The 27619-nt window shown below is 39.9% G+C and overlaps 3 protein-coding genes across 5 annotated transcripts; 2 read left to right on the top strand and 1 right to left on the bottom strand.

Moving 5' to 3' along the window:
* The first annotated feature begins 8040 nt into the window (after nt 1-8040).
* Nucleotides 8041-10751, top strand: LOC121951756 (transcription factor HES-1-B-like). Its single transcript, XM_042498211.2, has 4 exons — nt 8041-8731; nt 8820-8915; nt 8998-9085; nt 10061-10751. Exons 1-4 carry the CDS (start codon nt 8624-8626, stop codon nt 10510-10512), a joined length of 744 nt encoding a protein of 247 aa, XP_042354145.2. The 5' UTR covers nt 8041-8623; the 3' UTR covers nt 10513-10751.
* Nucleotides 10752-14987: 4236 nt separating this feature from the next.
* Nucleotides 14988-25611, top strand: cldn1 (claudin 1). 3 transcript variants are annotated; one of them, XM_088085373.1, is made up of 6 exons: nt 14988-15360; nt 23058-23118; nt 23264-23473; nt 24355-24519; nt 24738-24822; nt 25277-25611. In XM_088085373.1, exons 3-6 carry the CDS (start codon nt 23329-23331, stop codon nt 25437-25439), a joined length of 558 nt encoding a protein of 185 aa, XP_087941499.1. In that variant the 5' UTR covers nt 14988-15360; nt 23058-23118; nt 23264-23328; the 3' UTR covers nt 25440-25611. The 3 variants fall into 3 exon arrangements, with proteins under 3 accessions (XP_087941499.1, XP_087941500.1, XP_042354133.2); XM_088085374.1 differs by lacking the exon at nt 14988-15360 and having other exon boundaries at nt 23044-23118; XM_042498199.2 differs by lacking the exons at nt 14988-15360; nt 23058-23118 and having other exon boundaries at nt 23125-23473.
* On the bottom strand, nt 19568-21965 carry LOC121951765 (uncharacterized). Its single transcript, XM_042498227.2, has 2 exons — nt 21738-21965; nt 19568-21617 (listed from the first exon to the last, which is right to left on the bottom strand). Exon 2 carries the CDS (start codon nt 21609-21611, stop codon nt 20046-20048), a length of 1566 nt encoding a protein of 521 aa, XP_042354161.2. The 5' UTR covers nt 21612-21617; nt 21738-21965; the 3' UTR covers nt 19568-20045.
* Nucleotides 25612-27619: the final 2008 nt, after the last annotated feature.

Below are 27619 nucleotides of genomic sequence, written 5' to 3'. Positions count from 1 at the left end.
TGCGGGCAGGGGAGGCTCGGGGGCCAGGGGCCTGGGCCCGAGCTGGTGGATCACATGCACTAACCAGGGATTATGTGCATAAGTGATGAGCACTAAGCCGGCAGGTGAAGAAGGGAGGCCCTGGGACAAGGAGCGCGCCATCCCTCAGGACAGCTCCCCCTGTAAGGAGCAGGGACTTTTTTTTCCCCAAGTGAGGCTGATCTCCCGTGTGAAGGGGACTCAGCCAGAGGTCCTCGAGTGCTGAAAGGGCATCCCCCAGGCTGCTTTCACAGCGTAAGTGGCCAAAACGCTGGTCTTGTGAGTCATCTTGAGTGGCAAGAATGGGCCATCTTCACATTCATAAATCCCAATGCAAACACACTCATGGATATGGACTAAGCTTGGATAAGGAGAAGCACCACATGGCAGTGCAACAGCGGGGCTCTTGTCAGAGCTTTTTTTTGGCTCTGTGCTGATATAAAACAACCAATTCTACTTTTATCCTTCAGAGAGAAAAAGATCTCATTTAAAGAAGCAGTCGGATTTAGTTGCATCTAGCTGTGAGGCTGTAACTTCCTCTGTATGGCAAGAGTGAACGCCCAGTTAGAATTACCTCAGTGTTAATTGTTCAGGAGGTGTCTCCCTCTCCGAAACAAACTGACCAGGTGATTTAAACTAGTAAAAACACTGAATGAAGCAGTTTCAAGTTACAAATCAGAGTTTCTCCGATGCCGTTTAGCTCATCACAGACGGGCTGTTAGCATAGCACCTGCTAATCTGTGCTCACCTTTCTTCTGATAACTTAAGTCCCTCTGAGACGCAAACATTGGGAAAACACTGATTTTATTTTACTCAGTAATGCTTTAATCATTGTTTCAACGAGGTCTGTTTGTCTTTATACAGTGGAAGTTTCAACAGGTTGCAAACTGTAATCCTGTGCACTAGACACCAGAATTATCTGCGGAGGTCTCCTCCTCTTGTAAACTAAGGGACACGGTGATTTAAACTGGTTTAAACACTGAGATATGCCGTTTCACGTTAAAAAAAAACCAAATCTGTGTTTTGCTTACGCTTGTGTAGCAGAGAAGCTTCTAAAGCCCCTTTCCCACTGCACACAAAAACCCACTGACACTTGTGAACATTTAGCTTTTTTCTTTAACTGGAAAGGTTACATCCACTCCCGGATCAATTGACTCTGCACTTGTAACAGGTATCTGCTCCAGCTCCAATTGGCATTGATGGAAATACACCACCTGGGTGGGTGTGCTATTGTTAGCTGCTTTGCCAGCATGATATAATGACAGGATGCCACAAAATACCATCAGTCTCTGTCCAAGCCTCATTAGAACATCGTTCAAAATTTAGTCTGCACTGCGTTTGAGTGAGAGACTGAATAAGTTAGAGGAGTAACCACTGTAAGATTTTCACGTGGCTTAACTGTTTAATAACCTGTTTTCTAGGCTATCTGTGACATTGAAGGTGACAAACCAGAAAAAAAATAATAATAAAAATCACATACACAGAAAGGCATGCTCATTGGCCGCAAAGCTGCGTACACAGCTCCGGTCTACTGGCAATGGGAAAGGAGTCTTTCACCTATTTTAAGTGGGTTTTCCTGTGTTTAGGAAACAAGCATACACACACTTAATATTTTTTGGTAAAGGGGTTTTAACTTTAGTGTCGAAAAAATGAATGCCCCTATCAAGAGCCAGAGATGGTCTGCCCGTTTTAGGCTACTGCAGAAACATGGCAGTGCAACATGGTGAGCTCCGGGGACATGAACCCGCTCCCTATGAAGATATAAAGAGCTCATTCCCGAAAAACACAATTCTTATTTTCAGGTGATTAAACACTAAAGAAAACATACTTTTTTATGTTATTTTACATTTCTGCACATATATCCCCCTAAGTCCTACACACTGGACCTTGAAACATCAGCTAAGTTAACTTTACAGTATATTTATGGGCAACAGCCTCATTTTAAAGCCAGGATCAACAGGTTCATAGATTGTTTTGCTGCAGGGGATCAATCCTCATAATATCCATGGCCTTACAGGAATGTGTTTGAACCTTGATGGCACAAAGAAATCACATTCCCATGGTGCACAGAGAGAAAACACACAGTTAACCAACCTCCCCCCCAACACCTTTTCAAGACGATAGTATCCCTGAACATATTAACATGTAAATACACTTAGATACTTTGACAATGCACTGAAATGCATATAATCTACATGCTAACTAGTCCTTTAAAGACTTTCCACTGCTGAATGTGGTTTGGAAACACTTTCATGTCTGGGTTTTAAAAATTAAATGTGAGGCCTCTCTTAGAATCTCTAAAAGCGTTTTTCAACTTGATGAGGGATAAGGCGATGACTGGGTTTCCTTTTCAAAGGGGGAGACCCAGAGTTCAATAAGACTTCAGTCTCATTGCCTTTGCCTCCAAGTTGAAGATCTAAATGCTGGCTTTTTTTAAGAAAGAACCCACCACGTTAGGTGACAGATGGCAGGTTGTTATGCTGAAATACCAGTTGCTATGGTCCCCTTTTCCTCCGCAGCTTCACTTGCCATAGCTAAGCATCCTCTCTGCTGGTGTACTGACTTGGAATAAGCTGACTTGAAACTACTCAGGTTGTTGTTGACAAACATGAGCCCAGATGAGTCTCCTAATCTCCCGCTCCTTTATCCGCTTTTTATTGCCGTATAAACAGGCCTGAATACGCTAAAAAAACTAAACCTCTGTTTTCAGCCTTCTCTTATCTCACGCAGGGTTTAATCTAATGCCCTCTACCCTTTTTACATCTCTGCCTCCGCTAAATTCGACCATATTCTTGATTCAGCGCGTCACCAAGACAACCAGTTATTTCCCATCCTCGAGCCCCCCCACCTCCAGCTCCTCTTCTCCATTGATACCACTGCCTCCCCCTTCCCCTTCTTTTTTTTTGTCCAAATAAAACAAAGCGCAGAGTGAATGCGCTCTGAGGTAGGTAAATGTATTCAGTGACATCAGCCAGGACGAGTCTATTCTGCCGGATTCCTGTACCACTTGTTTCCAGCCTTGTCTGGGGGCCGGACACTCTGTTGGGCCCATTGTCCCGTGTGTATTCCACACAGGCCCGCAATTAATGGAGGCCTTGTCTAAGGCTTCTGGAGCAGAAACTGCTGTTGGGGAGGGGGACAAAAGGCGGGCAGAGCCGGGGGCTGGGAGTTGCTATGGATGGGCCCCCCTTCCCTCTTTAAGGGGGAATTCAAAGGGCGAAGGAGGGACGGAGAGCGAGCGGAGCGCTGGATGAGATGTTGAAGTGATCCCCTCTGTCTGTGCCCTCCCCTCCTGCCCTGAGACGTTTTCATACCAGCAGTTGAAAGAGAAACCTTCGCAGTATTTAATGATGAGGATGGTCATTTTGCTGCCCACATGGAGGTAGCGGTTGGGTGGAGGAGAAAGCTGGGGCCGCAGCTTTCAGACCAGGTGAAGACTGTGCAGAGATTCTCATTGCATCCACTCTTTGAGTAAGGGTGTGAATCTTTTGGTATCTTACAATTTGATTTGATTTTGATTCTTCGGGTCACAATTTCATAATAGTTCTTGATTCTGTATGAGTGAAAAGGTGCTAATTTCAGGATGCACTCCTGTCTGCGATGTGGAAGGAAGGTGGTGTGGCTCCATGAGCGTGGAGTAGATTGTGTATTGGATTAGAGAGAGATTTTAATATTTGTAAAAGTAACATCAGCTGATTGCAATGATGTAAACACACAATGGCAAACCTTAAGGCCCATTCATAGTTACCTCATGTCTGCAAAGGTCCACAAGGGTGCACTTTGGTCCCCTTGACGGAAATGACATCATCTGCCCATGTCCGCAAGTGTCCACATGGACCCCTATGTGACATGTGATGATGTCAGCACAGGCATTTGTAGCCTTTGTGAAATAGTCAGCATTCACTTTGCAGTCCTTACATATTGACTGATTCCTGTGAAGCTCTTTCGCTGCTGCGTTTTTTTTTAATCGACTACAGACACCGAGAGCTGATGTCAGCAGTGACTGATGAGCCAGTAGTCATACTGTTTGATGCAACTATGTTCTATCTATCTATCTATCTGTCTATCTATCTATCTATCTATCTATCTATCTATCTATCTATCTATCTTGCAAACTGCAATGTTCTTACAATTTAATATAAGATATTTTATAGTATTTTTCTATAATTTTATCAATGTTTTCTTCTGTTTTAGTTCTTTATATCATTTTCTTGTACTATGTTTTTGCACCAAGACAAATTTCTCTGAAAACCTACTTGGCAATAAACCACATTCTGGTTAGGTAGATGTGCGGCAAGTCAACATTGCCTGCTAAATTTCTTTGTTTTCATATGATCCTGGTTCCTTATAGCGATTAAAAAAACAAACAAGAGTTATTAGTTGACCCAAAATCATTGATTTAATTTATCTTTTAGTCCATATTTTCCTCAACTTGTGGTTATCAGTCACAAGCTGGACCCTGATAGCTCTCTAACCCTTCCTTCGCTCTGCAGAGCCTCCCATTCCCAGGTTCCCACACTGATACAGATCAGAGCTGCGCTATAAACCTCATGTCCACATTGCCATGCGTACAATAAAGGGTTGTTTGTGGCAGAGCAGAAGGCTCACTGAAAACAGGACTGATGGGATGTAATTTATTGTTGCGTGGCCTCTTCTCCAGAAACCCTCTCATCTGCTGTGAACAGAACCTCGGGCTTTTTCAAAGAAGCATCTTGTTAAAACATCGAGTCAAAAGATTAACTTTTTATGATCCCTGGAGAACATTTGGTCGCAGATAAAACAGCATCACTTTCCCACTACATTTTACCTCCTCTTCTCCTGCTTAAGTCTTAACTTCGGAAAATGCAATGAGCTATTTTGTTTTGTCTTGTGAGTTTATACACAAAACCTTGATAACAAGTGCAACACTTCATGCTCTTTCTTTATGTTTTATTATCAATGAGAACAACACCCAGTGCCCTTATGTCCCGTTAAAGGATAACTTTGGTATTTTTCAACCTGGCCTCTAATTTCCAGTGTTTTTTTTTTTTTTTAGAAGTGACTAATGAAGACAGTTATTCACCCTCAATTTACACCCACTAAAAGCGCTTGTTTTTGTCACTGACAGGCTCAGATTGTTATTGTAGGTGTCTGACAACAAGGATCCCTACAGAGACAGACCTTTTTGTTAAATCATAAAATCAGCTCAGAAATCCCCATCACCAAAGCAAACATGCTTGATTTAAAAAATAAAAATAAAAAAAATAAATAAAAACTTTCTTGGTTCGTCTTTTTCACTGTTTCATCAACTCTGGTTTCATTTAAATAAGTTCTTATTTCACTCACATGTGAAAATAAGCTGGCTCTCCACGCGCTAAAATGATTGTTTATTCAAATGGAGTCTGGTGACTTTGCCCATAACCATTTCTGGGCTGTTTTTGGTTAAACAACAAAACTCTGACAAAAAAGTTTTAACCTTTCCACAATGTTGTCAGACACAACAACAACCTGAGCCTGTCAGTGACAAAACAAGCACTTTTAGAGAAATGCTCAAATGCATATTGGTTCAACTGCAACCTCTTTGGTGCTCTTTCGGCTGCTGCCGCCTTGAACAGTTTCAAAACTTGTTGTCTCCATTAGTCCAAAGAAACGCTAATGTAACTCTTTCAGTTAAGGATCAGTTATGAGTTATTATAATAAGGGAAAATATCTACACTGATGGTCACTTAACTTTAACTTGACTAATGTCATATTTAGTTATGTAACAGGTTAGATCCATTTTAGCAGCAGGTTTGACTTGACTGAATTTGACTTAATTTGATATTGACTCAAGAAGCTGGTGGTGCTTGAAAGTGTCTCACTCACACACAGAGAGGAAGAGAGAGGAAGCTGCGTATACAAACACTGACCTGGCTTTTGGGGTCATTTCACCTCTGAGGATTTAGGAGCTTAACAGAGAGTGTTTGAAGTCTATCAGGGAGGATAGAGGCATCCACTGATAAACCTGGACCAGACAGAGACGTCTGTCAATAAATATATCAGTGAAACAAGTAGCACACGTCCTGTTTTTTTACATTCACTCAGTACACTTCTACAACTAATTATTATTTTGTAGTTTATTTTATACTGTACTGTAAACAGCTAAACAATGGTCTTCAAATCAGAATAAAAAGCTTTAAAATGTACAAACCGGGGGATAAGAGATAAAAACAAGGAAAAGTCGTACTATCTGCATGCATCCTCAATGTTTGTTTTAAAAAATTCCACAATTTCGCAAATGAACAGAAAGCAGCCTCGTTTTAAGAGTTTCATTCCTTCTATCACAACAAATCCAGTATCCTTGGAAAATATTTTCTAAATTTTGGTGTTGATGAAAAAAGCAAATCCTTGAATTTAACAACCATAAAAAGCCTTTTCAGTACATACATTTACAAGCCATTAAAAGAGGGTTTATTTTTGAATTTAGACCGGGAAAACAACATAACACAACATAAAAAAACTATTTGGATTTAACAATAGTGGGCTCTTAATAATATTTGCATATGATTCTGTACACTCAACCACTGTCATGCAATACAATAGCAACTCAGAAATGTGAAAAATGCAGAGGCTTTTTTTTTTACAGTAACAAAATGGAATAAAAAAAGCATTAAATCAGAGTTGAAACTGTGCCATGGTCACCTTAAGACATAAAGAAAACAAGAATGATAATATACGTCTTAATAATAATACACAATCATCTTATCTATCAGAATCTCTATATAATGCTGAACTCTATCCCAGAGAATATGCACTGTTAATCTGTCTTTGTAGCATAATTAATGATAGGCTATTCTAAAAGTTTTAACTAAAGCAGTGACTTTATTGTTAGAAAAATATAGCGGATTAAATTGCTTTTATAAAAGTCTATAACTCAAGTCAGTCGTTTCTTATAAAAGAAAAAACTTTACAAGCAAATTTAGGTTCTGAGTTTCACTAAACAAATGTAGTCACCATTAATATTTTCGACATAAACAATTCTCATATATACATAGATATAAATTAATTGAATTATTAATGGTCTTCAGGTGGTTTGAAATAACTCTTTAGCTTTATTTCCTGTTGCCAGCCTGTGATAACAGACAGGAGGTGTCAGAGTTCATGACAGCGAGAGGACAGCTGAGTGTGTCAGAGATTTTCTTCTTCACTGCACATCAGGCCTGGAGTGTGTCAGAGGATCAGGTCCTCACCTCAAAGTCTGAAACACTCGGTGACCCCCGAAAAACACAAACACACACACACGAACACACACAGATAAAGAACCTGCACAATTGGAATAAGTTCTCTAAGACATTTTTAAATAATATTAATATAAATTTAAATATTGTGGGGGAAAAATAAATATATCCTGTTGCAGAGACAGCAGTCTTCACTTTAACCAAACTATCAGGGTGTTAAACCATATTATTAACCTCACATCTATCAGAGTTTTACTCTTTGGATAACCTCATCGGCGTTAGTTTTCAAAAATCCTTAATCAACTTTTAATCAACAGAATAAAAGTTATTTTAAAAATACATGTGAAACAGCTTCTCTGATCACTGTAGCTTTAGGTTTATTTGAAAACAACAAGAAACTGATGGGCTGCAAATATATTAAAAATATGTCTGTATTGAGTAGTTTTTAAGAAAAAGTTAGGGCCTACATAACCTAATTTAAAATAAAAAACAAAACTTTTTTAACATACCTCAATTTGTCAGTTTATTGTACAGAGATACCATGCCCAAAATCAATCGATTAACTTCAAGTTGATGAGTAAACAATAATTTACTATAGGAAATAATGACCATGTTGATCATACTGAACAAAAAAAATAGTCCATAATAATAATAATAATAATAATAATAATAATAATAATAATAATAATAATAATAAAATCAGTTTAAAGTTGTATAATGAGTTGGGAAAAAACACGTTCTGTAGCCTATATATGAAGCTAAAACCAGCAATTTGTATTTTTGTGTGGCAAAATATTTTATTGATAGATTTTTTAAAAAACTTCCCTTTCAAGCAAAATAAAACAAGTGTAGGCTATATGAAAGCATATTTGCTTCAGTTAAGGATTCATCAACAGGTGAAATGAATGAACTTTAATATTTCCAGCAGCCATTCTCAGCTGCAGCAGGTGATCTCTTGGGTAAATGAACACAGCTGACCTGCCGCAGCTCTCCTCACTTTATCTGCAGACTAACTCCGCTTTGTAAAACAGTCTCAGCATCCTGACAGGTAGCCAATGGGAGCTCCTTGTCGCACGAGCCCGCCGCCTCTCCGGCACCGTGTCCCGCGCGCTCATTGGACGGACCGATGAAACTCGGGGAACTCGCACACGAGCCGCTCGCGTGCAGGCTCGAGCTCTATAAATAAACCCCGATGCGCTGGAAACAGGAGTGGAGTGGACGTCAGCTTGGCGAGGAGACAGAAGTCACTTGTGACATTTGTCATCGGTAAACTGCTCCGTGGTGTGCCAGCAGAAGGCGGGACTCACTTCGCTCAGGACTGACTTTTTGTTGTTGTTGTTGTTGTTGTTGTTGTGCACTTTTCTGTTTTTATAAAGTTTTATTTGGATTTTTTAATTAAAAACCCGAAGATGCCCGCTGGTACTTTAGAGAGAACATCTCCATCCGCGGTGGCTGCCACACCGGCCAGTGGCGACTGCACACCAGAAAAACCCCGGACTCTGACGGAGAACAGAAAGGTATCTGACGTGTTTGTTTGGCTAATATTATCTACAGTTATTGCATTTCGAAACTGTCATATTAACATTTTTTTTTTTCTATTTCAAGTCCTCCAAACCAATCATGGAAAAGCGGAGACGCGCGCGCATCAATGAGAGTCTGGGCCAGCTGAAGACCCTCATCCTGGACGCTCTCAAGAAAGATGTAAGAATCTTTACTCAAACAGAATGAAATTAGCCACCAAATGAGCAAATTTGAAACAAATCGTCTGTTTTTGTCCATTTAGAGCTCCAGACACTCCAAACTGGAGAAAGCTGACATCCTCGAGATGACCGTGAAGCACCTCAGGAACCTGCAGCGACTTCAGATGACTGGTATGGAGCTACCTTTTCTGGACTGAACAGGTTGATGTGTGTGCATTAATTCTCGGATGGCTAACTTTAGATGGTAAACATGTTCCAACAGTCTATGAGATTTATTGCCCACCATAGGTGTAGATTTCAGGGGGGACACAGGGGACATGTCCCACTCAGTATTTCGACATGTGCGTTTGCCTCCCCCCAAATAGAAACTTGAAAGTAGCAGGTGACTTTTATTTTGATTAAATTAAAGACATTTATTCCATAAATTTATACAGAAAAGGCACAGGTTTGTGCAAAAAAATATCACAGAATGCTTGAAATGAACTTTGTGATGCTCAAAATTTTCTGGCAAAGGACCCCAAAACCCCCTTTTTCGTATGTGTCCCCCCTAATGTTGAAACAAAAGATAAGCTTAGAGTCTTTGACCCATTTATATCAATAGGTTGTTCCAAAATGACACAATGTTGCCTGCAGGTAACATTCAGACATACAGTCTTATGAAAAGAGTTATTTTGTAATGTTTTTACATTTCAAATGGTATGCAGTGTAACCTTTTGAGGCTTGTTTAAACTCTCTTTTTTCATTACTTAACATTATAGTGCAGTGTTGCCTCCAGGCAACACACCCCAAAAAGTACCCCAAAAAATGTTTTCTTGAAAATTTCATTAGATGATGTTTGTTTGGTCTATTTTGTGACAAAACAAAACAAGACACTACACTCTTTTCCCCATCTGGCATCATAATACATACCAGGGTTAAAATTAGATTTCAGGAGGCCTTAAATATTTTTATTATTATTATTATTTAAATTGAATTTAAATTACATTTCTCAATAATTATATTATAATTTGCTCTCATATTCTCTTTACAATATAGCCCATACTCCATCAATCTATCAATCTATCTATTGATCATTTAATCCATCTATTCCTCCATAGTTCTGCTGATCTTTATATTAATCCATGTATTTTGTATTTTCCTCTCCAGCTGCTGTGAACACAGATCCATCCGTCCTGGGTAAATACAGAGCCGGGTTCAGCGAGTGTGTAGGAGAGGTCACCCGTTTCCTGTCCACGTGCGAAGGGGTGAACACAGATGTGAGGACTCGTCTCCTCAGCCACCTGGCAGCCTGCGTGACCCAAATCAATGCTGTGAACTTCTACACACCTCACCCAGGGGTGCTGGGACTCGGACAGACTGCCACACAGAGTCCAGCCGCCTCCGCTCCGCAGGTGCCCTGCAAAAGTGTCTCAGCGATGCACGCCTCTCCGGAAGCGATGAAGCTGTACGGTGGCTTCCAGGTGGTGCCGACGCCGGATGGACAGTTTGCTTTTCTTGTTCCCAGCGCGGCCCTCATGCCTCTGGGTGCACAAAACAGCCATCACATGTCACCTGCTGCACCTCAGGTCACCTCAGACTCAGTGTGGAGACCGTGGTAGGAAATCAGCTCAGCTGATTTTTCTGGACAATAAAATACATTTTTGTACATTTTGTAAATGTTTTTAAAACTTGCTTGAGGGGGATGTTTACACACATTTGTTTTTTTATGAACATTAGGAGATATTCTTGGCCTCTTTGCTTGCTTTGCTGTTTTTGATACAGCAAAAACAAGTCCTTGACAAGCTCTTGAAAAGCACTGTATTTTTTTAGATTAATAAAATGTTTTTATGATGTTCACAATAACATTAACTGCAATGGCTTTATCATTTCTTTGCCTACAAAAATCCTGTCAGGTTTTCATGCTGGTGTCGGTTCTTTTAGAGGCATGTGAGCCTGTGGTGCCTTTTAAAATGCTTTATACATTACACTTTAACTTCATCTCAAACCTTTGGAAAGTCTTTTTAATTAATACCCCTTATACAGTTTAGTTATACATATACCCTGCAGCCTGTGTGCCTTGTTAACGCCTGGTCATCTACTTTACAGTGGCGGGAAAACATGCTCTCTGGCACAGAGTAAATACCTTCCTAATGAGGTATGGAACCTGAGAGGTCATGTTGAACCCAAGAGGCGTGCTGCCAGGCTGGCAGGAGGGTGGAGCAGGGTCTGACACATGCAGGCTTGACTGTGCTCCTGCACGATGGGAAATAGTGCTGAAATAGATCAGGGCATGAAGCTAGAGACAGAAGAAGAGAAAAAAGACAGGCTAAATGAAGAGCAGATAAGAAGAAACTGGTGTCACTCAAGGATTAAGTGTATTAGGTGTTTTTTTTTGCATTATCTGCCACCAGAGGACAGATAACAAATGACGATTGTAAATCTGATTTGATTATATAAGTGTGTGTGTTTGCACAATAGTTCATCAGCCCTGCAGAGCCAGTCCAATCGCTATCCATTTAGTAGACAGTTGAAGAGCTGACAGTCCCAGCGTGTGTCCCGAGCGTGGTGCTCACACAGCAGGCCACAAGCAGAGTGTGGCCAGAGGTCACAGGTGCCCCTCATTCACACTCCGAAGACAACGTAGCTCCAACAGCATGTTGCCCTAAATCTGGCAACCCATCAACAGGACCTGGCAGCCCATCACCAGAAAACAGGGCCTCCCTTTGACAGCATCAAACGGTGGCACCTCCAGAGGCAAACATACGCACTCAATGACCCGTTCCCAAATCTGATATTCATGGAATTTAAGGTTTTAGTTCATAACAGAAAGAAATTTAGCACTTTTTTAAAAAATATTGCTTATTTCGTGATTTGTAGGAAACATAAACATCTGTGCATCAGCACAACAAAATGAGGTGTATAAAAAACATATGTAAGCATGCACAAAACTTGCACACAAATTTGTGCATGTCGGTCTAGCACTATGAACCAAAAACAAACTTTTGCTGTTACGCATTTGATGACCCATAGATGAAATACACTGACAAGAAAACCACCTAAAACACACCTAACCTCGCCTAACTAAAATTTTAAAACTGCAGTTTCAGCACTCCGGTTCCCTGATCCTAGAAGGCCACCTGACACTCATCAACCTTTCCGGATCCTTTAAGGTCACAGAGAAATACAAACAAAACAAAACAAACATAAAAAAGCACTATGGAGCAAATGCTAAAAAAATAGTTTTGAATTCTGCATTGCAACACAGAAATCAATGTAAATGTTAATCAAATCATCTAAAAGTTATTAAAACGTGTTGCTTTGTGCAAATGATACAGTCAATTAAGTTTACATCTCTGTTTTGGCACAGCTGAGAGAAGACTGGCAGTAAAGAGGACTAAAAGACAAAACTAAGAGCTCCCCCTCCTATCAGAGTATCCTTTGAGAAGACCCTGAACACAAAAACAAAGACGGGCCCCTCAGTGGCTCAATGGCTCCTCTCTTTGTGACCCTCTCCATCTTCATAAAGGGCCTTCCCCTTGTTTATCCAGGAAGAGGTTTAATGGCCAGGAGGGGGGAGAGGACCATGCTGTCACTTTCACCGTGCTAAAGAAGTCTTTTTGTTGCCCGCTCCCAAAGGTCCTGGTCTTAAAGGCTCTTTGAGAACTCCTCAGGCCAGGCTGCTCTTCAGAAAAGGAGCTGTGAAGTGCTGATAGGGCGCTCCTGTCTGCACCTATACGTGATGGAGAAGCTGGAGTGGTTTGGATGGACGTGCTTCATTAGATGTTGGCCACTTTTGAAGAAATGTGCTCTGTTTAATGGTGTTGGTCTCCATCTTTGGTCTTTGTTGTCCCCTCTCTCTTCCCAATCAAAACCCAGTTTGACGCAGTATTTTCCCAAACATAAAGCAGAGAGCAGTAAACACGGAGCACAGGGCCTGCCCCTTCGCCATGCTCCATGATTGATGGCCTCCCCTCACAAACATTGATAGCAGTGACAGGTTCCCTGCTTGCAGAGATTTTCTCCCCCCTGACGCTCACCGGAAACCCTCGCTGCCTCCGCCTCTGTGGCTGAATTGGTGTAGTATTGTTCTTAAGGTTGTTATGGTACTTGATGGGGGTCGAAGTAGTCCGCCGCGGTTCACATCAAGGCTAATGAATACATTATGCATTCAATATCAATGGTCAATGAACAATGCTCTTTGTCTCTTCACTCCAATTCATCCCTTTTTGATTTAGCTGGTTGTTTTTGGAAAAACATACTGGAGGAAGTGGAGCTTCCGGGAGGGGGATATAGTATCAGTGTGACACGATAACACTGGAAGTGGAAAATTTATTACTAAGAACCCACACAGTGTGATGTTTGTAGGACCATTAAAACCAAGTAAGTCTGGTTCTACATCACAAGTCATCGCATCTTCAAAGGGGACGTTGTGTTGAGTGTCGGGAGGGGGAGTGGAGGTTCTCTGCCCATGAAGGCCCATGAAGAAGACCATCAAGATACAGTTTCACTGCAGGTGTCCTTTAAAAGTGAGGCACCCCATAATACAGCAACACAATCAAGAGAAAACATGTTGGCATTACATTACTGCAAATGAGTGATACGTTATAATTGCATGATGTTATGGAGCAGATACAATGAACTTTATATTTCAACAATAATGTGGTTAATATATGATTATGTTTCGGAACAAAAACACTTTGTTATGATTAGTAAACATCATACAGCACTGTGCAAAAATCTCAGGACACCACAGATGTTGTTTTAGAAAAGTTCTGATGAGGATATTTATATATTTATTTCTCAGTCTCTTTATTAAAATACAAACAGAGAATACAGAGGAATTGTGCAATGCATTAAAACGCCAAAAAAGTGAGAACAGAATGGCTTCTTTAGACTGAAGTCAATATTTAGTATGAAATATGGAATTGTACAACCATAACAAAAGGGAACGTGAACAAACAATATTGAGCTTTGGACATGTCTTGCATGCAACCTGGTGTAAATACACCAGAAATTTAGTACCATAAATCTCATATTGTCTGCCTGAGAGAGTTGAAGACACTGGAAATGAAGTGGAAACTGTGGTCACACAAAATATTTGCAACTTTAGCCTGTTGAAGTTGTTTTATTCTGAAATATTTGCATTTCTAATACTGTATGCATATTTCCCATATAATTTGGTTGTATTTTTAGTGAAGAGACTATTGAAAAATAAATATGTCTGATCATTATAACCTTGCTGAAATAACAAAGATAAATGTAGCATCAGACTTTTGCACACCACTGTATATTGGATTAAAATACCCAGTTTTGGGGGCACAATCCCCACTGAAAAAGAAGTGATTTTGGGGTTAAAAACAATTGCTTTTTGTACCATAATAAAGCAACTGTTTATGTAGCACTATCACTGCTACTATAACAACGGTTCGCTAAATAACACCCATATTTAAGGCCTAAATGCCTCTGGAAACAGCAATGACTAGGTATAAAAACAAATGGTTTATTTTTTTATTTGTTGGTCTCAGTGGTCTGCATCTTGCCATGGTGACACTCCATCCACCATCCCCTCGACCTCCTCATGACAAAGTCAGCTTAGACACCAAACAAAAATTTAAACACAACAGTTTTGTTTTTCCTTCCACTTTTCACAGGTTTAAGTTTAGGATGCTTTTTTTTTAATGCACTCAGTAGATTTCTTTCTTTTAAACTTTGGTTGCAGAGTGTTAGTGAGCACTTCTCCTTTCCAAGATAATCCTGACAGGTGTGGCATATCAAGGTGTTGATTAAACAGCGTCATTGCTAAACCAGTTGTGCCTGAGGCTGCTCACTGTAAAAGGCCGCCCTGAAATGTGCAGTTATATCACACAACACAATGCCACAGATGACACAAGTTCTGGGGGCGCGTGCAGGAATGTCCACCAGAGCTGTTGCTCATTTGCTCATTTCACTGCAGTTAGCCATCGCCAAATTTGTTTGTGTGAATTCAGGGGTGAATCCAATCAGCATCAACTTGCAGCATCTCTGACATTGAGTTATGTGATAAAAGTGCACATTTCAGAGTGGCACTGTGACCGTCCCAAAACACAAGTGTAGTGATGATACTGTTTAATCAGCACCTTGATATGCCACACCTGTCAGGTGGAGGGACTATCTTGCAAAAGAAGAGTGCTCATTGACATGGATGTTAGCAAATTTGTGACCAGAGTTTGAGGAAAATATATCTTGAGCGCATTAACAATCTTAGATATTTAACATAAACCTGTGAAAAAATGGGAGCAAAAACAAAAGTGTTGTGTTTAATGATGGTGGACTGATTGTGGGCGAGTCAAGTAGCTGCTCCAGCTGCAGCTGTGCCTACTTGGACTCCAGAGGGGAGGAGATGCTCCTGCTGCAGAGTGACATTGACTTTAATGATGCAGTGGAGGAGTTTTTAAGGAGAAAGGCCAGAAAGAAGACCATTGCATAAGGTAGGCTTTCTCTCACATGATTCACATATTATGGTGTAACCTAATTTCCTCAGATAATACACACTGTAGGCTATAATGCACTGATATTGTTGCTGCTAGCCAAGGAAAGCATTGTTGCAAATTTGTTGTGTAAATATTGTATGACAGATGATATCTACAAGTGTTGTCATTCAGGTTGTGATCACAGGCTGCAGCCTATGATCATTGTCTTACTGTGTAAATCCTGTATAAACTACAGGTGTTTCCAACAGACTGTAACCCATGCACAAACCTGAAACAGTAACATCACAGCACAGTGCGTGCATGTGTGTGTGTGTGTGTGTGTGTGTGTGTGTGTGTGTGTGTGTGGGTGTGTGATAGTTACCCCAAATCCTACACACTGCACCTCCAAAACACCTTTTATGTTGCCAGGTTATAGAAATCTCTTTGGCTGGTGTTTGTTCTTGTCTTGAACATTTTCAACCACTTTCCTTTGGAAAACAGCTGCAAAATATGTGGGCCCAAATCCAACAACTCAGGTGATGATTTTGGGGACAAATCTGGACCTGATGGTACTGTTTTTACACAAGTGATGCTGCTTAGTTGTGCTTTTACTAAACCATAATGTGTAGAGTGCACTCAGGCAACGTTTTGTCGTTCCTTTGTGAAACAACAGCCTCTTCAGAAATTATTTCTGCTGCTGGATATTGGAGTGTTGGGGGCATTTTTTTCTATTGTTTTGCAGCAACACGCTGCTGGGTTTTGTTTGTGACTCTTCAATATACAATGACGGGCTGCATGCATGCATAATAAAAGCACTCTATCTGTAGAGGTGGACACAAAACAAGTATAGATGTATAAGAGCAGGGTCCACAGGGCCATGGTTCCTGATTCATGCTTCATAATTGTAATGGGATGATAAGGAGCTTATAGCCTCTTGTTATCCTCCAATAGGGACGGACAAGACAAAAGCCAGTGTACCAGTATGCTAAAAGATTACCATTCTGGTGACATATCTGCGTCCACTTAACACCCACATCAGGTCAGCTGTTCTTAATTTGGTCACCAACACCAATTTAGCCTCCACCCAGGGGTCTGGGTGCACTGAGGGGTAAATATTGACCCTTGTTTGTAAGCAAGGCTCACATTTTGAGTGTGCAAAATGGCCTATTTGTGTCCTTGAAATGTTTAGGTCATCGTGTCATGGAGGATGTGTATCACAATCTCAAAGGCTGAGAGAGAGGATCTAATAGGCACCTGCCCTCATTATAACAACTGGTGCTGGTTATCATTTCACGACTGACTGAACTCATTTAAATGAAGCTGAAAAAAAAGAATAATAATCAAAGTATATGTTCCAATAATTTCTGTAATTTTTGTCAAGACTGAAAGATATGCCTTGTGTTGTTAATACAGTATATTATTAATGATAAAGCTGATGACATGCAGCATAAACAGCAACCTGATCTGAGATTAATTTACATTTTCGGATCAAAACCTCTCCTCTTGAATTCTCGCCCCGGGCACTGAGTCTGAGATGACCTCTACTCTTTGTCCCGAGGACACTGCCCTGCCCTCGCCACCTCCCTCTTTGCAGGCCAGTCTAAACTCTGTGGGAAACCCCCCAGTGTTTTGTGTTGTTTTGGACATTGTGTGTCTCACGAGATAATGTCTCCACCCCTCTGGTTCTTTCCTCTCCCATCTGAAGAGCTGCTGTGCAGAGCGTGGTGTCCGGCGCTAAGCAGGACAGAGAGATGGGATTTGACCAGTGGGGGTTCAGAGCTGCTTTTCACTGTGCCTCAGGACTGCATTTAGACCCCGGTTTCATCTTCACAAATATGTTGCCGTCGCTCAAACCAGTAGACCTTTAGTTTCATTCTGCTGGTGATGCCAAAATTCTCCACATATACTAAATAAATCAACCATAATCTTAACTAAAAAGAGAAAAAAGTGTGTTAACTGTGCAGCCATAAACATAAATCTTTGTTTTTCAACATTTATTGAATATTAGCTAATACAGAATATCCTGAATGCTTTCTTATCATAAATGCCCCGAAAGTTTTTCTTTTGGCTAAATTTTAAGGTGAAAACAAATATTCCCCCTCAGTGTTTCCATTTGGTGTTATTGTTGGCATCACTGTCACAAAGACAGCTGGATCACTTTCTGCTTTCCTCTGAATCTCGCAACTACCAACAACGCAAGACGCACTTGTTTTCCACAGTTACTGCCTGTCAAATCCAACGCTGGGAATCATAACTGCAAAGAACTTTGACACTCTTTGGTAACTGCGGATAGCTACCGCAGAAAACAAAAGCGCTTTAGTTGCGCTGTTGTTAACACACTTCCTTTGTGCCATAATTCAAGCCTTCATTTTCCCGGGAGATTGTAGTGGATGGCAGACAGAATTGCATAGTGAAATCGAGGCAAATAGGGAACCAGTCTAAATGCAGATGGTGTCATTACTTTATAGCCATTACTATGTGCAATCAGCATGTACTTTATAAGTTCAGAGAGAGTGAAATGCAAACTTACATTGTGTTGTGTAATTCTGCAGTTGTGATTTTGGCTGTATTGAGAATTTTAAAAAATTCGAAAAACAATAACTTGGTTGTTCTGGTCTTCAAAAACTACTTTAAACCTCATGTCACAATATAATTAGTACATAGCAGTGGCTCAAATAATTTAAAATCAGTATTTTACAGGAACAGACAACCTCACAAATGCTTTAAATAATTTTATCAGTATTTTGTCTAAGAGAGTGTCATTTGTTTTGACTGCGACACTATTAGTTTCTTCTTTTAGCTGCTCTTAATTATCCATGAACCCTGACACCTTCACTGAATCATGATATGCAGTTAACGACTTCCACACGTCTTGTTGCTGGTTAGCTACAACCCTGTACTTGAAAATGCTGAATGTCCTATTTATACTATAGTTTTTCTCAAGTGAGGATTACCTCCAAATAAATGCCATCCCTCCAAACTTTGGAAGTAAGATGGCCACCACTGTTTTTGTCATGTGAATTGTGATGTCATTCAACTCAGACCGAGGACCCAATCGACCTCCCGGCCTTTGACCCTTATTAACCCCGGGTTAGAGTGCCGTATTCAAGGTGTAGCCATCTGTGTGCCTTGTTGTGTCCAGGCTGCCCTCCTCCTTCACTCTTCATCATCCCTCCCAGTGTTCAGGAGCAGTGGAGTGATCAGAGCAGGACTGGCTACTCTCCATCAACTTTTGAAATCCCTAGATGACAGGATGGTTCACCACTACAGTCCTGTGTAAAATATAAATATATATGTGCGCCAAGGCAGTGATGAAGTGTACCTAAAAATATTTACTTAAAAATCTCTACAAGTACAGTTTTGAGGTACTAGTATTCCTTTTTTATACTACTTTATACTTCTACTCCAGAGGGAGATATTGTACATTTTACTGCACTACACATGAATGACACGATTTTACATATAAAAGCGTTGTTGAGCTCATATGATGTATCGCTGGAAATGTCAAGTCAAGTCAATTTTATTTATAGAGCCCATTATCACAAAACATGGTTTGCCTCAGAGGGCTTTACAGTGTATGGCATCCCTCTGCCCTTAGACCCTCACATCACCCAAGGAAAAACTCCCGAATAAGAACCCCTGTAACGGGGAAAAAAAAGGAAGGAAATGTCCAGACGTCTTGAAATCCCAGTTTGGTCACCACAAACATATCAGGAATATGTCCAGGCATATGTCCCAGTGTCTTGTTAAAATATACCTGGATTTGTCAACATAAACACAGCTGAAAATGAAAGTATATCCTGTTGTGTTGCAACAAACTTGGCTGGAAATATCCCCACCTTTTTTTCAAAAATACTGAGTTTGGTTGCAACAAACATGGCAGGAAATTTTCCAGTGTCTTGTAAAAAATATCAAGTTTTGTCAACATAAACACGTTTGAAAAGTTTGCCAACATCTGGTTCTGAAAGCTTTTTGTTTAAAAGTGCTGTATATAACTCTGGAGAAAAATAACTGATGACTGAGAGTCACTGCCAGGTCATTTAATACTGACAGTGATATTTGATAACCTGGAAATTAGAGTCAACAAGCAAATATCTTTCTCCAGAGTTACATACAGCACCTTTAAGTAATGGATCTAAGTAACTTCTACAATACAGCCTTAGAACGACAGACTACTTCCCTCATTTTCAGAGTGTCGTAAATGTTGTAAATTAAACAAATTGCCTGAAGAAGCAAATCATGCATTTTAATTGATATTTTATATTTTGGCAGTTGTTCCGAAACTTGCTGAAAAGGACAAAATACATAATATACCTGAAAAAAGTACATATTGCATCATTCCTATACTCTGTTCTTGTTGTCCTGATGATTGTTTTGATAATACATTGTACATAAACAAGGGAGCCAGAAACATGTAGCAGAGATTCAACATGTTAGCTGATGATAAACATTTTAATCACAATTCCTTTTAGCAGTCATATTTAAATGTAGTGGGTTGAACTTTGAACTTTACAAGAAAAAGGTTCACCCACCCCTCTTATCATTCAGCAGCATGTATGCTGGTTATCAGCTGCTGTGTTGGAGGTTTGTTTACAGTATTGACTGTGACAGTCCAAACATATTATGTCACTCTTTTTATGAAGAAAGACTGAATGCATGACGACGTATTTGCACAGAGAACAAAGTCTGATTAAGAGGAACAACTACTCTTCAGGGATCTCAAACATCGTCTCATTGCTACATTCAGGCTCTTTTTGCAAAAAATGCTCGATCATTCTGCCGTTATCCTCCTGAAATTGAACCTTCACTGTCAGTGGAGAGCATCTATCCACTTTACAATTCATGATCACAGTGTCACCGGAAGCTTGTAGGCTACAGCCGCCGACATCAGGCACATCATATTTAGACACCTCACACACCAGCTGGTCCTTGTTGATGGAGATGATCGCCCGTCTTCTCAAAAAGCTGGGACTTGAGCATTGCATCCTGTCAAGCATCTCCACTTCTTGGCTGTTTCTTAGCACCCAGTCGTGCAGATACCACATGTGGCAGTCACATTTCCAGGGATTCCCATGCAGCCTCACTGTGTGCTGGATGAGAAAAGGTTCAAAAAGGCCATATGGGAGACTTTCCAGCTGGTTGTCCGACAGGTAGAGCTGCTGTATGAGCACCTGGTCCTCAAACAGTTTGGCGTCCACCTTGCTCAGGTTGTTTTTGTGTAGGTGGATCGCCTTGATGCTAACTAGATCATGAAAGATCCCTTCAGGCAGCAGGGTGAGCTGATTTTCAGACAGGTCCAGATTCTCCAGGGCTGTAACATTTCTAAAAACGTCCTCACGGAGGTCAGAGAGCTGGTTAGAGGACACGATAAGGTCGGTAAGAGACGTCAAACTGCTCAGAGAGGACAGCTCAGTCAATCTGTTGCATTTAAGGTTCAACTCCTTTAAATTTGGGGCGCTGAATCCAAAAACTTTATCACTGAAGGTTGTAAGAAGGTTTCTGCGCAGGTTCAGCACCTTCAGTTTGGTAAAAACAAAGAAGATATCGTTGGCAAGCTCCGAAATCTTATTCCCCTCGAGGTGAAGCTCTACCAGCTGAGACATATTGTGGAACAAGTCAGAAGTAAGATTGCTGATGAGATTGTTGTTAATTTTCAGGATCTCTAGTCGTGCCAGACCAGAGAAAGTTTTCCTTTTTATATCTTCAAGCTTATTTATGGACAAATCCAGGACCCGCAGATTGTGGAGGTTCAGGAAAAGAAATTCAGGCAGATCCGATATGAGGTTGCCCTTCATATGCAGAGTTTCGAGCTCTTTAAGAGAGTCAAACATGCCAGGAAGAACTGTTTTCAACCTGTTGAAGTTAAGCAGCAGTTTGGTCAAGTTTCTCTGCTGTGAAAAAGTCCCCAAAAATAAATGTTCCAACCAGGGGTTCCCACTGATTTCCAACTCCTGCAGCTCAGTCAGATGCTGAAAAGATTGAGAGTGAATACTTCGCAGTGCATTACTCAGGAAGACAAGCTTGGTGAGTTGGGGGCTCTCCTCTAAAGTGTTGGGGAACAGGTAGGCCACGGCTGACTTTATTACTATTAAGTCCTTGACCTGCCTGGACAAGTTCCTGGGTAAAGATGACATCCGTTCATCAGCACACAGTATCTGGACTGAATTGAAACACTGGCACGTGTATGGACAAGAGGTTTGTGGCAGTGAGGTGCCTTTGTGACAGAGAAGCAGCAGCAGGAGCAGAGTCAGGCTCAATTCTTTGTCCATTTTTCACTGTCAAAACACAAGGAGAGCCTCTATGAACTAACAGTAAATCAAAGTTGATCAGAAATGCATGTGCGTATTTGTAGGTGAGATAGTATTTTTATATTCAAATAAATGAAACCAACATACCTCTGTGTCACAGCGATCTGGCGCGTTGAAACAAATCTCCTTGTGGATCTACAAGCCAGCTGACACAAAGTGCAAACGACAACAAGTCTGAATTAGGCAAGACAAAACCTTTGGTCAGCAGCTGGCTCCTGCCATTTTTTCATTTGCTTACGACAAAAAAAGTGCAAATTATCTCTAAGAGCAGAAAAAAACGGACTTTTAGTTTTTGCTATATTAAACAACAAAACAGTAGAGTAGAGTACAGTAGAGTTTTTTAAATGTTAGTTTCAGCATATGTGTCAGAGATGAGTCACTATTTACCAAAACAAAACAAATAGAGCCCGGAAAAACGTACTTTCATCACACTTTCCAGTCATTCGTTTTTCATGTCGAGAAACAGCTATCACAACCACTACCATGTCTAACAAATAACATCTGCATAAAAAAGGAGAGATGATAATGATTATAACAGACAAAAAGCCATTTCATGTATGCAAAACAAGGTGAAAACATGATGATGTTGTTCATTTCATCTTTAAGTGTCTGAAGTGCATTTACATTTGTGAAAGGCATGTTTATTTGAGTTAAAGGGTACATTACACCATTTTTTTTCTAACTTCACATTTATTTTATTTTACATTTTCCTGCATAATAATGGAATGCTTCTTTAATCCTATTTCCTGTGTGGTGTTTGATCATTTCATTTAGAAGCCTTTTATGCTATATGGTGTTTACATTTTAACTTAAAGGGAAGGTTCATTTTGGTTTGTTATGTTGAAATAAGCTAAACTGCTCTAAAGGAAAGCTAAGGTAAAGGGGTTGACAGATTATTGGCGTGGACGATTATTGGAGCCAATATTTGCCATTTTGCCAATTATCTGTATCTACGTTTTATTTGAATGATTGCCAATAAAATTGGAAAAGGGCAAAGAAAGTGGGAGGAACTTTTAATTTGATAAAAACCTCAGGGAGCTATTTTTATTTATTTATTTAAATTTTCACTTGACTTTACAAAAAATGTTGCTGGTGACTTGTTGTATATAATGTTAAAAGTTTCAGTTTCAGTGGCATTGGGATGCTTGGCGTAAAAACAGTGTTAATTATATTGCATTTTGTAATATATCAATTGTTATTTTTTCATCATCATTTTTATTATAATATATTTCATAGAGAACACTTGGTGTTAAAACTTGTCTCACAGTGTTTTAGTGTACCTACAGGCACTCTGTTGACAGCTGTGCATTTTCCGTGGAGGTTTAATTGGAGGTTGGGGAGCAATTTTTAAACTTTGCAGGAGGCCATCACCTCCACTAGGTGTCATCCTGCTCCTTCTAACCTCAGTCTCAGGTGCTGGCATTCCTGAATCCTCCCCTCACTCCAGGCTATTCATGAGGATGCACAGGTAACACAACACTGACAGCACTGTTTGGGATCAGATCCACCTCCCAAAACCTCAAGGAATTATATCAAGAAACTTTGGGGGATTTTTTTTTCAAGCTTTTCCACTTTCATCAATCCTAATATTTATCAAACAATGGCCAATGCAGGTCTTCAGCTGCTTGGCTTCACGCTGGCCTTCGTGGGCTTCATCGGCTCGATAGCATCCACAGTAATGGTGGAATGGAAAGCTTCGTCCTATGCAGGAGACAACATCATCACAGCTCAGGCGTTGTTTGAGGGGCTGTGGATGACCTGTGCATCGCAGAGCACCGGTCAGGTTCAGTGTAAAAAGTATGATTCACTCCTCCAGCTACCAGGTAATGTTGCTTTACAAGTCATGTTTTCATTATAGATTCCTTTACAAAGACCTACAACTGATCAGATTATATATTCTAGCATGTTAGACATAATGAGTATTTACCAGTTACAGTATATTGCGTCCTAAATCAGTTTGTTTTTATGGGTGTGGGATATGGATATTTGGATAATGAATGGTGCATTTCAAAAATATGTTAGATTTTTTCCCCCAATAGAGACCTTATGAATTTGGGATTTTGAATTTACAACATGTCGCAACTTCAGGAGTTAAAGATTTGTCGGCCTTTATGCTGTAAAACAGGAATGTGTAAGTCTCTGTGGTCATTCAAACCTCCCTAAAGGTGTAGGACTTCTTGCATGCAGAGACATGTCGGTCAAATACCAGCACCAGCTAATCAAAGAGAAGCTCCACAATCTTTCTTTCAAAAGGAATATAAGTTGTTCATGGCGATGGACTTTAAGTGCAAATGTTCTGTGTAAACTGATTTTTAATGTCTTCTTTATGAAAGGCTGATAAGACCTTCATCAGATAAGAATATAGTAATTTTAGAGCACACCTAAGCTGGCTGTGGCTCATGCCATCTGCACTCCCGCCTGTTTTGTCCCTGTTGTAAACATGAAGAAGAACACTGAACACAACATTTCTAGAGGTTTTATCTAAGTTTTATTTTAAGGAAAGCATAGAGGAAGCATATGTAGGGAAGACGCAGGGGGGAAAAGATCCTGGTGAGATTTTAACACAGTTCTACCAAAACTCAACTACTCAACTACTTAACTGTAACGTTAAAGATCAAAGCCAAATAAATAAATAAAACTTTAGAAATCCACGAATTTGTATGCAACCTGCTCAGATCTCTTGATCCTTTGTCTTTTTCTCCAGGGATTGTTCAGGGCACACGAGGGCTGATGCTGGCCTCCATCTTGCTGAGCTTCATTGCGATCTTGGTGGAGGTGGTGGGCATGAGGTGCACCACCTGTATGAGAGATCAAACGGAGCAGAAGGACAAAGTGGCTCTAGCTGGAGGAGTTATCTTCATTTTCGCTGGTCAGAGTCCATTCAGTTCAGATACACACAAGCAAACAAACTGCCTAAACATTATTTGGCCTGCATATTATACCACTCTGTTGTATGTTTTGATTTTGACAATTTGACTCGTATTGAATTTTTGGGTTGATAAAGACGATACATGACAGATGACACAGTTCTGCATGTTGTTAGCTGTATAATGCAACAATACAAAATGTTTTAAAATGGTTTTTCAGGTCTGCTCGCTCTGGTGGGAACATCTTGGTATGGTAACAGAATAGCCAAGGACTTCTACGACCCATTCACTCCCACTAATTCCAGGTGAGGTCGACCTTCTCTGCCCCCTTTAGTCTGGAATTCACACTAATTATCAGGTATCACTGTGACTGCGTAATGACACGGGACAGACATATGCCATACGAACTGTCTTTTATTATGCTGTTGTTCTCCTGCCTGTCCAATTAATTATTTAGTCTTACACACTTAAAAGAATAGTTAGACATATTCAGTGGTAGAGATAGTACTCTTATTCTTGAAGTGTTTTTTTTTTTTTTTTTTGAATTTTCAAGCACATTCTGAAATATTCATGTAATTAACTGTAAATGACAGCCTAAACCCACAGCGTGTGATGTCTTAATGGTATTGCTGTGAAACAGACCTAATAGAATACAATATAATCAGGTTGTATTCAGGCTTGAAGACTTGTAATTTAAACTTTTTCTTTCTTTTTCAAACATCCAGATAAGTATGAGTTTTGACTTGTGAATTTTCACAGGTTTGAATTTGGAAGTGCCCTGTTTGTTGGATGGGCAGCTGCCTGTCTCATCATTATAGGAGGAAGCTTCCTCTGCTGCAACTGCTCCAGCAAGGACTCAGGGAAATCTCCACGCTACCCACCGTCCCGCTCTGCAGGCCGGCCCGACAAGGACTACGTCTAGGACAATTACTCCATCTAGGATAGAAGAATCTCATCTTTAGAGGGAATTTTTTGCCATTCAGATTTTTTCTTTTAACCCATTTGGTATAAATCTGCTGAGGGTGTGACTGTTTTGTGTTATTTGCTTTGTGTTATTTTTTCATATCCTGTAAAATAAAATCCTTATTACTTCATTGAAGGCTTTTAACGCCTGTCTTCAGGTTTGTTTGTTTTTTTCCGATGATGCTGATGTGTAACAGAAGGCTGGCATTATCCCATATTACTCTTGTTGTAATCAAGTCCCATATAAACCCATAACCAACAAAGTATTAGTATCTCTTGGTACTTTGCCTAATCCTGTCTGTGTCACTGAACCACAAACTTGCTCATTCCTTCCCAACTTTAAAATAGGTTACAAATATATAGACACATTTTGAAGAAAAGCTTCAGTGATTTCCTCAATCGGCAGGGCACTGTAGCTTTGAGCAAATACACCAAAAAGGAGTAAATACTAAATAATAAGTAGTTTAAAGCTTTGACAACAAAGTCAGTATTTGTTGGAATGGATGATTGTTGTTAGTTTTAGTCTTTTTGTGAAATTTGTTGAAGAGAATAATCTAGAATAATGCCAACTTTATGCTTTAGACAGGTGAAAGGATCAGTGTAAATACTTGTACTAGTATATCTACTCAACTTTTTCCTCTTACCTGTAAAACTATTTATCAGTCTAGACTGTTTTTGTTGAATGTTGGAGATATTATATCTCTTGATATAATAGAACTAGATGGTGTCTTTAACTTGGTGTGTAGAAAAAAGAAAAGTTAATGGTTCATCATTCCTGGAAAGAGACATCAATGTTGATGTTTTCAAATGTATTTTTTGGCACTTTGGGCACCACAAGAGGAGTGCAATTTAGTTCTTATTTCTAATTCTTTTCTAGTTCTAATTTAGATCAATAAATAACACTACTGTATAGGTGAGACTAAAATATGTATATTTTATTTTTGGGTGAATTGTGTCTTTAAGGTAGTCCTATGGGAGTGTCTGTAAGCATGTGAGTGTGTTCCTGCCAAAGTGATGCATTACAGCACATCCCCCCTAAAGCATGAGCCAAGGAACAGTGTGATAGCATCTTCTAAAAAAGGAGGGGATCTGTAAATAAAATGTATCTATAGTGTTTCATACGTATGAGATTGGCAGCACAAAAGAAAAAAAAATAAAGTTTAAAAAATTCAACTTGAAATAATTTGTAAAACATTCTTTAAAAGGAGATTTTCAATTGTCTAACGTAGCAGTGCCTGCTGCAGAAATGTGTTGCCTCAGGGAAGACAAAACTAGTACACATGAGGAGAAAAGAGGCTTGGGAGCGGCTCCTGAGAGGCATACCTCAAACCATCGGCTCCTGTCCCAACATGCCTCTTCACAGTGAGTTCATGGAAACAAGATTCCAAATCATTTAGATTAATCACATTTACTCACACTGTGTTATTCTCTATATGGAAGAATGATTGAGAATTAAACCCTCTCCATCTCACCAGCACACACACACACACACACACACACACACACACACAAACACACACACACACACACACACACACACAAACACAACATGATTTTGACAGTTTCATCTGTATGAAAATATTTGTCTCCATTGTTCCACCTCCAACCTATATTGTGCAGGGATTCTGCGGAAGAGGGCGCCACCATCTGGTAATTCTAGTAATCCTTAACCCTTACAATCTGAGCAAATTGGCCTGATTTCTTTTGAAAACATTGTCAGAAAGTATTGAGCAACTAAATTACCCCAAATCAGCAAGAAACTACTGAAAAGTTACAAAAAAGGACATGAAAATTAACACAAAAAACAAAGAAAAAAAAGTTAAAATAATAATAACACTACTTAAAAAAAGGAAAACCCACCAGCAGTTATACTCAAGAAAAATAACAGAAAAGCTGCCACTGTTATTGTATTGTGTGGAATGCTGAATATCTGACAATAATCTAAGTCCAATGTATGAAGCATCTTGCTGTAAACTTCAAACCGAATATATGAAAAGTGAGCATGTTTGGCCACCAGAGGACGAAAGGGACCACATTTTGGATCAAGGCCTGACATGAAGAGTACCAGCAAAATATAGATTTAATGTAATGTCTTCACTGAGAGGTATACATACAAAAACTCTCATAATCCAGTGTTGG

The sequence above is a fragment of the Plectropomus leopardus genome, chromosome 12, assembly GCF_026936395.1.
Source record: "Plectropomus leopardus strain MGB_pleo_1.0 chromosome 12, ASM2693639v1, whole genome shotgun sequence".
In the NCBI taxonomy this organism is placed as follows: Eukaryota; Metazoa; Chordata; class Actinopteri; order Perciformes; family Serranidae; genus Plectropomus; species Plectropomus leopardus.
The sequence above is the reverse complement of the archived record's forward strand: the minus strand, read 5'-3'. Positions and strand labels throughout refer to the sequence as shown.